This window comes from Aplysia californica, unplaced genomic scaffold (genome assembly GCF_000002075.1).
Source record: "Aplysia californica isolate F4 #8 unplaced genomic scaffold, AplCal3.0 scaffold00302, whole genome shotgun sequence".
NCBI classification, from domain to species: Eukaryota; Metazoa; Mollusca; class Gastropoda; order Aplysiida; family Aplysiidae; genus Aplysia; species Aplysia californica.
This window is the reverse complement of record NW_004797572.1, coordinates 621,123-633,602: the sequence shown is the minus strand read 5'-3', so window position 1 is coordinate 633,602 and position 12,480 is coordinate 621,123. Positions and strand designations below refer to the sequence as shown.

The 12,480-nt window shown below is 41.0% G+C and overlaps 1 protein-coding gene across 1 annotated transcript; it reads right to left on the bottom strand.

Annotated features, from left to right (window-relative positions):
• Positions 1-4,687: 4,687 nt before the first annotated feature.
• On the bottom strand, positions 4,688-10,692 carry LOC101849549 (acetylcholine receptor subunit alpha). The gene is made up of 4 exons (XM_013084571.2): positions 10,645-10,692; positions 10,025-10,158; positions 7,099-7,608; positions 4,688-5,505 (listed from the first exon to the last, which is right to left on the bottom strand). The coding sequence occupies exons 1-4, from the start codon at positions 10,690-10,692 to the stop codon at positions 5,004-5,006; spliced, it is 1,194 nt and encodes a 397-aa protein (XP_012940025.1). The 3' UTR covers positions 4,688-5,003.
• Positions 10,693-12,480: the final 1,788 nt, after the last annotated feature.

Here is a 12,480-nt window from a genome sequence, read left to right as displayed (position 1 = left end):
GCGACCATGCGTCACATCTGTCGTCCGGCACGGCCTCTCTGTGTCTGCTGGCAGCACTGACCATTGGTTATTTCTTTAGCATGTAAAAAGCGTTGACAAGATACGCACAGAATTACTTAAGGATTTAAAGATAGCTAAGATATTATTAATCTCAGAAATCGATGTACAGAAAAGTGGGAAGATATGGAATAACATCAAAAGGCTAGCCCAGGATAGAGAAAGGTGGAAAGTGTTTGTCCGTGGCCTATACCCTAGTGTAGGGTGCGAAAGGCAATGATGATGATGAATAAGATATTATTATTATTATCACCACGACACCCTGCCTGTCTGCAGAATGTGGCAGCTGTTTTCTTTAAATGTAATTAATAGTTTAACGCCTCCAACGACACAGTTTACATTGCAGGAGTCCATCGAGAGAATTTTAGGCAGTCCTTTCTGAGAATCTCCATGACTCAGAATCTTACCGCAAACATAAGCTGTTATTAAGAAAAGACGCCAAATACCTAGCTCTCACAATTGGCATTAGGCTAAAAATTGGTGTCCCTTGATTTGTAATTAACTGTTTTATCTTTTGCCTGTTTAGATCCATATTGTTTAAAACGGATTGGTTTTCCACTGCTCAATATGTGCTGGTCCAGTTCGACCTTCAGCCTTAAGTGGGAGATGAGTTTGGCCCTGTTGCGATCAAATTTGACACCCTAGCCTGATTTAGATCATTTAGGAGGCGAATTTCATTCCTTCCTGTCATGGTCAACTCGAGCCAAGAAAGATACAACGTCTCTGCAGAACTACCGAGAGTAAAGAGACTTCTCCCCACATGGGTTTGGAACTAAGATGTTCTGTGTGCAATGGCGAAGCGCCAAACGGCTACAACACGGACCAGAGTAGACAATGGTGGTGGCATGTGTGGCCATGTTTATGTTTTGTTGAGTTAAATTGGTATAATAGGTTCCGGTTTTAGAAATGAACAGTGTTCTTTAAAATGTTATTTTTTTTTAAAGACAAGGGTGTTTTTACGCCGCCATAGACACACGACATTTTAATTCGAGCGAGATGCTGCGAGCAGAGAATTTGAGCTATGCAGGAACTCGTGAATCACAGCAACTTGACCCGACTAGACTAATGGCTAGGCTTTTTACCGCTGCACAAAGAAGATTTGAGTTCGATTCCCTCCAGGGGCAATGATTTTTATCAAATGTTTCCGACTGTCTGCCCGGATGTTGTATCCCACTCAGTTCAGATGGGCCCTGATAGGCAGGTTTGAAGTAGCCCGTCTGCTAATGATCTAAAGCACGTCGACCACGACATGAAAACATTCTAGATGCTCCACAGTGCACACTGCAGTTCGGATTCATCGATTCGAGTCAAGGGCTGCCAGATTTTCCCTAATGGAATGGGGCAAGAGCTACCGTATTTTGTCACAATAAGACCGATTCGACTTACGACCTTGAGATACAAACACTTTTGATTTTGAATGTCATACCTGAATAAACACATTACATAGTTGGATTCGGTCGTATTGTTGCAAAATGATAACCTTTGCCCCATCCACGAAGGAAACTTTGGCTGGCCCCGAACTGTCTTTTACTTTACAATGAAATGCGTTTCGTCGGTGGCGTAGTGGTTATGCTACTGGACTCGTAATCATGAGATTGCGGGGTTCAGAGGTTCGAGCCTCAGCTCAGTCAGACGTTGTGTCCTTTGGTAAGGTATTTCAAACTAATTTCCTGTTTGGGTCCGTCCTTTCGGAGACGGACGTTAAACTCGGAGGTCCCGTCTCATAAATAACCCAAAACTGTTGATAGGGTCGTTAAACCTACACCATTTCACCCTTTTCATTTTCAACGATGAAATGTGCATTGGGTATAACAAACATCCTTGTAGTTTGTAGCAGGATTCAGTGTTCTGGCCACGTAATGCCGCTTTCACCGGTCAGTGGGTCTGGCCTCTGTTGGTCCCAGTGCTGGCTGGCCGTTGGTGTGTGAGAACGTGTGTGTCTGTATTTCCCCGGCCAGCTGTTCAGATGTTCTAAGTCCAAAGCTTTCTTTAATTTTTTCTTCTTTTTAGTTTAGTAAGGTTTTACGGCACTCGCAACTGCATGAGGTCATAATATGAGCGACACCCAAAGCTCTGAATGAAAAAAAAAAGAATTTAAGTTTCTTAATACATGTATGTGGTACCGATTGCATGTGGTTAAGAAATATTTTTTCGATTTTCAAATTTACAATGATAAAAAAGCAAGAATATAGATCTAGTGTATTTTGTACATACAGTTTTAAAAAAATGATACCCTTTTCCTCTCTCTCTCTCCTGAAAAAAAATGCTATCTGGGCTTAATTCATTTGCATAGCTTTCCCACGCTTTTCTGTGTAAATCATCGATTCCTGGGCAATAGGCCTTCCTTGTTATAATGTACGAGTAGTTTCGTGGCATATATTTGCCACTATATACAGATTGAATTAATCGAAATGGAATTGTAAAATAAATTTACTGTGAGTGATTGGCCTATCTGATTATTCTTACTCTGCTTGCATTTTATAAAAACGTTTAATCAATTTTTACAAAAGTGTGTATTGGTTCACGTACTGTTCTTGATGTGTGTGTGTGTGTGTGTGTGTGTGTGTGTGTGTGTGTGTGTGTGTGTGTGTGTGTGTGTGTGTGTGTGTGTGTGTGTGTGTGTGTGTGTGTGTGTGTGCGTGTGTGTGGGTGTGTGTGTGTGTGAGCGAGCGAGAGAGAGAGGGAGAGAGAGAGAGAGAGAGAGAGAGAGAGAGAGAGAGAGAGAGAGAGAGAGAGAGAGAGAGAGAGAGAGAGAGAGAGAGGGAGAGTATGATGTGTTCTGTTGTTAAAGTGATAAAGCGAAATGGGGGTGGGGCATATGATGGGAAGAGAAGGAAAAAGAACCGAAAAAAGGAAAGACGAAACAGAAACAGGGAAAAAAACGAAGAAAGCACAGAATAGGAGCCTATCAATTAGAGGTTTCGTGTTCAATAAAGTCGTATCTTATGCACAAACGTTTATTGTTATTCAACGTAACCACCTGTTAAGTATTTTAAAGACTTTTCCCCCTCTTAATTGGCTAAGGACACCTTCAGTAGGACAGAGAAGTTGTAAGATTGAGTTCAGCATGATATTATAGCTAGCGCATACAGTAATTACTATTATCGAAAAAACGAACTATGTACTTATCTCGAGCGTCTTGTAATGTTGCAGTAAGTGAGAGTGAAATAAAAAACATATATTTTCACCGGTAATCTAAATAACATTTCAGACAAAATCATCCCCAGAAAAGAAAGAAATAGAATTGACTTTTATCACGTTTCGAATTTCAAGTCTCCTGAAACAGACATCTTTCAATATGGGACATGCATGTATACATCTTTACTAGGGAGAAAACTATTTTGCTTGCATTGCGTAAAAGGCAAAAAACGTTATAATGTATTACTTTATACTGATCAGTCTGAAAAACACCCAAAACAAAACTAGTAATCTGTTGATTTATAACACTCAACGATATTATGCATCCGTATAAAACAAGTACAAAATATACATTATGATTTCACTTATCCAAATAAATAAACATGAAGCAATTTGCACTGTATTTTTTCTGAATTATAGATCTAGGTGCGTCTTTCGCTTGACCCTCTAGATCATTGTGTTGGTTAGCTTGTAAAGTCGGCTGGTTCTCACAGGCGTCCGTCAATGTCGACAAATGTGTGTCATTCTAACGATGAAAGGACAAATGTTATGACTGCCAGTGGCTCTGTTTATTTCCTTATTTCGTTTCTCGTCTAGTATAGTTTTAGTTTTAGTAGGGGTTTTACGGCGCTCGCAACTGCATAAGGTCTTATGAGCACCGATGGATGGATGTCAATAGAGATGTCCTTACAGGGAATCGGGCATACTCTGCCCACCTCTCTAGCTTCAACAGCACAAAGTCAGCTTCGACTATTAAGGCACCCCGGAAAAAGCGGGTCACAAGAGTGTGACAAACATGCAGTAGAGGGAAAATGAAGATAGTAAGGATTAGGAAAGAAAAAGCAGCAGTTCCCTGTTGCAGTTCAGGCACAGTTATGAGCATGACATCGATGAATCAGCCCATTTACAATTCTACTGTGCTTAAGAACAGGTTAAATAAAGTCCCCTAATTGGGAATGGCCTAAAGACACTTCAGTCAGTAACACCGCCCCTCCGGGGTATTTCGTTATTTCATCTTGTCTAGGAGCAGATTGGGTGGGAGGGTGGGGTGGGGGTGGGGGTGGGGGATGGAAAGAGGGGAAAGGGGGAGAGGGAAGGTGTGGATGATACCAGCCTGTTGGTCTGACGACGTTATGGATAACGAATTCGGTATATTCATGAGATTCCAACGTTCGAATGTGTGAAACATTACATTTTCGTGAAGCTTGTGATGTCTTTCTGAAGACCACAAGCACCGTTTCCTATAAGACTGTTCCATATAACGGCAGAAAAGTCAATTAATTGCTTCTGAAAACCACTAACACGCTATTTTCTTGGGGTTTGAACAACAGGCAGGACACGAGGTGTGGAGCTCCGAAAAACCTTGACAATGTGTGACAGAAATGAGCATAGAAAGCCCATCAGAACACACGAAAAAGCTTTACGAAAACAGAGTGTTTCAACATCTGTCGGGACAACAATAGGTGGTGAGGAAATGAAGAACTCCATAGCAAAAATCAGTCTTCATGTTTACTACAAAACAGAAAAATGGTGGGAAAAAGTATTTACTAAAAGCAAAAGTATGCCCCCCCCCCACACACACATAATTTTATGACATTACAATGTAGATACCGATGGACACAGTGCATTAAAAAATGTAAGGACTGGGTTTTCTGGGAATGCTAGGGTTTGGAACATAGTGTTGCAATGGAACCCTTCAAATGATCTGGCAAATACGATCAAGGTTTGGCCCCAGTTGGATTTAAACCCAGAATTTCCACATGTGTTGGTCAAGCAAACGCCCGACTGTGCCACTGTTGATATGGCTTTTAGAAAACAAAAATAAGTGCGTAAAAGGGGATACTGATGACATGGAACGTAACGAAAAAGATGCGATCCCATGCTTTTGCTGAAAAATGCCACCTGGAAGTTTTGGCCTTGGCTTTGGAATTGTCTTCCTCCGCAGGTAACGAACTATCCGTGACCTTGCTCTGCCAAGCTTTCCCGACAGCCCGTTTTAACCGGCGGCACAAATCTGCATCTGACAGCTCTTTCTGTAATATGACGTTACCACTCTCCGAATTCTCCCGAAGAACTTTCTCTTCTCCTTTTTGGTTCAAGTTGGTCACTGCATCTACATCCAAGGCTGCGTGGTGCAGGCGGCTTCTCCTCTCCTCATCTCTGGACGTCATGGTCGCTGCTTTCTGTTCCTGTTGGTGTTTTTGCATGATGAAGACGGTAGCAATCATGGCGAACAAACAGTCTCCGTTAACAGCCAGAAGAAACAGGGCTAGTCGTGGCATGGCGTTTAGGTTTTTAGGAAGAGTATTTCTGTGGAAGAGTAATGCATTGTTCTAGTATGGGTTAACGACCTTTTCGACAATGTAAGGTTAATTTAAAGTACCGATACTGATACATGAATAAATAATTACTCGTATACATGGATGAATGAATATTCAGATGCGCGTGAATAAAAATAGAAACGAAGAGACAAGCAATGAGGAAAAAAAAGAAACCAAGAAAGAAAAAATAACATACACATAGTTTAAACTCCAAGAAAAATCTGAAGGCGTGCAATTATGCTTTGCAAAGATAGTTACACACAAGGGCACTCTTTTGGCAAGGCTTTTTTCTCAGTCTTTTTTGTAGTTCAGAAAGCCCTCATTGTTAATGATAATGATTAAGCATAAATAATACAAAATCCAATGGTACAACGAATTTGACCGGTCAATGATTGCTTAACGAACTTCTGCAATTAGTAAATTGTCTCCTTTTCCGCAAATAAAATGTAGACACGATTAGATTTGATACAGAAAAAAGTGGAGACAAAGACATTCGGTTTAAAATAAAACCACCATTTCCCTTCTGGAAAGAACACGGTAGTAAAAGCAGCAACAACGACAGCAACAAAAAAACAAAACAAACAAAACCCATAACAACGATAACAACATTATCCTACACAGACCAATTGGTCCCAAAGCGGTCCTCCATGACTCCTCTGAGACAGCCTAAACTGTGGGATGTAGAACGTTCACTATCATCGTTAACAACAGCAACATCAGCAACAACAACTATGATAACAACAGCAACAGAAGCAGAAACAAGACGACGACGACAAGAAGAAGAAGAAGAAGAAGAAGAAGAAGAAGAAGAAGAAGAAGAAGAAGAACAACAACAACAACAACAACAACAACAACAACAACAACAACAATAGCAACATATTTATGAGGCCGTGGCACTGATGAGAATGTTCTTTTCTCGGGGTCGCAGACTGGTGCAACGGGGGCATAGACTCTTTTGACCCCTAAATCTGTCGGCCACACACACAAACACACACACACATACACACACACACACACACACACACACACACACACACACACACACACACACAAGTACACACATACAGAAACACACACACATACACACAAACACACACATACACAGACATACACACACATGTACACACCTGCACACACGCATACACACACACATGTACACACACAGACACTCACAGACACACACACATACACACACGTACACACACACACACACACACACACACACACATACACACACAACAGCAAAAACAACAACAATAACAGCAACAACAACAACGGTGAAAATATAATCAAATAACAACAAAAACAACAACGACGAAGACAACAACAGTAGCAATAGCAAGAAACGACTCTTATACGGGGTTCTCATGCGGGGCGGGGCAGTTTGCCTGCCAGCCTGAGGGCGCAAAGCGGCTATCGTGGCCGACTCGTCGACTAAAAAGCAAACGCGTTTGTTTTTAGGCGACGAATGGGGCGATCGCCCCCGACTCGACTCGACTCGACTCGACTCGACCAGACACGCTCCCATCCACAATGGGCACCCTGTATAAAAAACAGAAACAGATCTGGAGCAAAAACTTACGCTATGAAGTTGAGGAACACTGCGTTGGAGACGAAGACAGAGACGAGAAAAGAAAGCTTCTCTCCTGCCTCGACGGGGATCCAAAAAACAAGTGACGTCATCGCAGAGGTGATCAGCATTGGCACGATGAGGCACATGATGTAGTACAGCTGACTTCTCGCCAGTATCACATTGCATATGATGATGGGACCAGCATGGTAAGATCCAGGAGTCATTTTCCGATCTCTGATAGACCACTGCCCAGATTGAGTGAAAGGGTTTTCCATGGGGTGGAGAGAAATATGCTCAAAAACCAGTCCCACGTCATCAAAAAATGGGTAGAAGACAATGTCACAGCTTTGTGTGTCGAAGGGGTAGTAGGTTAAGTCGAAACTGCAGAGAGTGCGTAGATGCATGGGCTTGTGCACTGTAATCCGTCCTGTGTGGTACAGAAAAAGACTGACGTAACTGTCTGTTGTGATGAAGTCACTATTCACGGCGTTAGCAACAATGAAGTCCGGATGCCAAAGGCTGTAAACATAACAAGAAGGTTCATATGAGTTGCTATGTAGGAGATTTTTGAAAGATTCCTCTTGTTTTGGTAATTTGATCGCAATCGTGGTCTTGATTTACGTTCCTACAGTTCATGACTTCCATACGATTATTAGTTCTGTGAAAGCACCTCTAACCTTGCCTATTCTTGTCTTTACATAACATGCATCTGTTCCACCAATCCAGTCTGTAATCCTACCTAAGTAAATGAAAGAAGGAATCGGCTTCCTCTAGCTCTTTGGGGACGCGCGTCCCGGTCTTCTCCAACGCCTGAAGGCCTCACTGTTTAGTAGCAAGACTTCGTTCTTCATACGTACATATTTTTCAATTCGATCTTCTTTATCTTAAACTTGAAAATGCAACATGAACGCGCATACTACGATGAACTATGCAAATTTGTGTTTCTGATTTATTTGTTTAATAATGTGCCGCAATATAGGGTTTGGTCTGCTGTCGAATATAATAATGATTCCGATATGTCCTTAGAAAGCTAGAGGTGTTTCCCCGATGGAGATCTGATGGCTGATACCGTGACTGTGGTATAGTGTTTCAGGCCCCCGTCGTCGTACGCTGGAGACCCGAGTTAGATTCCTGAGCGGGTAACATTTTCATTAAGTATCTCCGTCTTTCTGCTGGGATGTTGTATCCCTCTCAGCCCGGTTAGGCCCTGACAGGCAGGGTCAGAAGCCCACCTCCCAATGGATTTAAATTGTGTTGATAGGGACTTAAAGAACCTGCATTAAAATATAGATGAAGATGTTGTTGGTAATTTGTATCTTGGTCTTGTCTAGATGTACTTTAAGGTCTGTCACCTACGAGATATACAAATCTCTTATTTTATCCTTTATCTATTGTTGACTAAACAGACTTAAGCATGCAACATCGTCTGACTACAAAGTCCAACTCTTCACGTTGCGTCCATAATGCCTATTTGGATTCATGTCTTTTTATGTTCTGTGGTCGTTTTCATGATCCAGTCTATGATGGGTAAAAACTAAAAAACTAAAACAAAACAACAATAACAATAACAACAACAAAAAGTTGACAGTACACATCCTTGTTTCACTCTCGTGCATGTGAAAGCTGTTGGTAAACTGACTTTCGTGGATGACACTGCAGCTTGAATCTATACATATTATATTTGCGAAACTCCGTCACTTTTACCGCCTAAAACTTCCGAACCACTTAACTTTCGAATTTGAAAAAAAAATAATGGTGGTTCAGAATCTTTTAAAGGGTGCACAGTTTTATTGAGAAGCCTTAAGTCATTATAGATCTAGTTTAATTTTCAGTTTTTCATTAGTTTCGTTTAGATCTAATCTTGGGAAGTGCATCTTCTAAAACAAATGAGGATTCCGTTCACTAGCAGTGCGCATTGGTCCCACCCCTTTGAAATTATGAAGTGCACAAACACGAAAGTGGAATAGAAAATCAATCTACACATCTATTATATATTTGGCAACTTAGAAACACTATTACGTCACTTTTCTCTCCAGATTTATTGCTCCATTCCAGTAGAGTATTGTAGGCCCATGGCTTTTAGTTGATGTTAATGAACCGATCATTTCTTTAATCGAAATGGGGCCCAGCTAGTCCTATATATGTTATAGTGTTCCTGGATTAATCAGACCAGTTTTTCAGGATACCATAATGCCTCATATATTATTTCCATGAGGTGTTATGATGGATACAGTCGATTGTTTTGTCGAACTCCACGAAGTTGGTTAGAAGTGGTGAGCTCCAATCTAGTGAATGCTCAGCTATGATTCTACGCATTGCAGTTTGGTCTATACTTCAAAGTTGTTTTCTTAAAAAAAAAATACGTGCGTGCTTGTGTATGCATGTATGAGTGTGTGTGTGTGTGCGCGCGCGCGCCTGTGTGTGTGTGTGTGTGTGTGTGTGTGTGCATGTGTGTGTGTGTGTGTGTGTGTGTGTGTGTGTGTGTGTGTGTGTGTGTGTGTGTGTGTGAGTGTGTGCAATACTTGATGCAACCCAGGATCACCCAAGCTCTTCTCTGAGCGGCTCCCGGGCAATTAATTGAGTTTGAGACTTCTATTCTACTAGTGCTTTACCCTACTGAGCCCGGGTTGCCCCTGACAGACATGACTGAAGTACGCAACCCGCTTCTTAGACGATTAGAATTACGATAATCACTCACTATCATTTACTGGCGACAATTTTAAGCAATGGCATGTTTATGAAATTATCTGCAATGGCGTAAGATTGCGTATTTTGTAGTCTTAGTGTGTACAATATGTGTGTGTGTTTGAATAAGTAATACATTTTGTGTGTTTATTTGCCTTTGCCATTGTAACCAAAATCTCCTGGGGGTAATAAAGTGTAATTCATTTTTTTTAAACCTCCTATTTGTATGGGAAAAACGTTGTTTCCCCACCTGTCATACGGGAGCTTGACAAAATCTATCCCCTCGTACTCAGACACGTTCCAAGCCAGACTAGTATCCCTCCAGGAGATCTCTCCATAGCTCAAAATGGAAATGATCTGGTCAACCTCGTCAACATTGGTGATCTGGGGAGAGCATAATGCGTCAGTTAATACAATACAACGTTAAAGGATCGTACTAGAACCGAAAGAGGGAGTAGGGACACAATGCTTTTGCGGAACTAAAGGGTGATCTAAAAAAACCTGTACAACTTGTTTTGTAAATATCTTCCTCGACACTGAAGTTTTGCTTTCCAGATTTGAACATAACATTTGGAAGCCAAAGGGAATTTGTCTGTCAGATATTCATTTAAGATAAGTCCTTTGAACGTTTTTGCTCTGGCATTTTTAACCTTGTCGCCATTTTTATAGCATGATGCACCAGTTCGCATTAGGTCTACCACTAAAAGTTGCAACAATCGCGACATGTTGCAAGCTACAGCTGTCTAACAAGTCAACAGAAGTCTGCAGATATTTTTCTTCCAAAATTTCGTTTGCCTGCTGAGATCATGGTTACGTTTCGTAAAGAGTAGAGAGCTTTTTGTATTGAACATTACCTCTCCAAAAACTCACCATCCTTGACCTTTCGTAAGTTCTGCGCACAGCATGGAGAACATGCATAGGTGCCCTTTAGTCCTTTGGCGTCATGAGTAGAGAAGTTCCGCCAGTTTGGATCTATAGTAAATCAGAACTAAAAATTTCCTTAAAAATGACCACTTCAGGTCGAACACTCACCATGCATAGCCTTTTAAACGTCACAACAGTGCTGATCTCAGTAGTCGAGTCCCATGAGACATCTGTCCGTAGACGATCTACAGTTAGGACTTTCCTACACTTCAACAGTCTGCATTCTCATGGCAGATCTTAACCTTCTACTATACCATTTTCATCTTCGCTAGGCCGAGACGACATAGATCAGAGCATGACAATGTGTTCATGATTACTTGGTTGTCTTGAAAAGCGGGATCATTTCCTGGAGGACATTTGGTTTATAGTGCAAAGCCTATTTTCATCCCGCGGGAGGTGTTGATTCCAAAAAATGCTTTCTATTTATTGTCTGTAGAAGCCACTTCATGCTGAATGGGTACCGTGTATGGTTTAGCAGGTCCTTGTGTTTGGGCGCCGTTGAATATTTAGAACGACGAGTTAAACGTGTGTCTAGTCCAAAGGAAGGCACAGAGAGCACTGCTTCTAGGCATTTAAGAGAGAAATCGTTAGTTCTTTAAGCTGTGTAAAAGAAATTTAAAAATTGTTTAAATATCACAGGGATGGAAAAGTAAATGCCAAAGAGAAAATAAAGAAAAACGTCAACCAATCTTTTCATGACTTCCTTTACAAGATATGAATTTTCGTTTTTGGGTGCTTTTTTCTCTATGCCATTTCCGTTTTGGAAATAAATTTCTTCTTCGTGGGTTTTATGTCAAACAAATCTGTTCCAAATTACTGCATTCTAAAACAATTTTTGAGGGAGATATTCAGAAAAAAAGTTGCACAGTTTTTTTACCCTCTGTATAGTGGCGAAACCAGTACGCTGAACTTATAGTTTGAAACCGGTACTCTGAACTATAGTGTGATACCAGTACGCTGAACTAGAGTACTCTGAACTATAGTGCGAAACCAGTGCGCTGAAAACTATAGTACTCTGAACTATAGTGGCGAAACCAGTACGCTGAACTATAGTACTCTGAACTATAGTACTCTGAACTATAGTGGCGAAACCAGTACGCTGAACTATAGTACTCTGAACTATAGTACTCTGAACTATAGTGGCGAAACCAGTACGCTGAACTATAGTATTCTGAACTATAGTACTCTGAACTATAGTGACGAAACCAGTACGCTGAACTATAGTACTCTGAACTATAGTACTCTGAACTATAGTGGCGAAACCAGTACGCTGAACTATAGTATTCTGAACTATAGTACTCTGAACTATAGTACTCTGAACTATAGTGGCGAAACCAGTACGCTGAACTATAGTATTCTGAACTATAGTACTCTGAACTATAGTACTCTGAACTATAGTGGCGAAACCAGTACGCTGAACTATAGTATTCTGAACTATAGTACGAAACCGGCATCTGAAAGCTAGAGAAAGCGGCGTCGTCTGCTTTCTGCTTTGTGTACCGGATGGTACAAACAGGGGGATTGGGTCAGGGTAATTTTTTTGGAGTGTAGTAGTAGTAGTGTTTTGAATCTTAACAACAACAGCAGCTGCTTTCGAAACAGAAACAACATCGACGAAGTCGAGCCGTCTTCGGATTGGCGTATTCCAAGTTAAATTGACATGACAGAAACGGTAGAGATAATAATTGTGGATGAGAGAAAGAGATAGATAGATAGATAGATAGAAAGATAGACAGATAGATAGATAGATAGATAGATAGATAGATAGACAGATAGATAGAT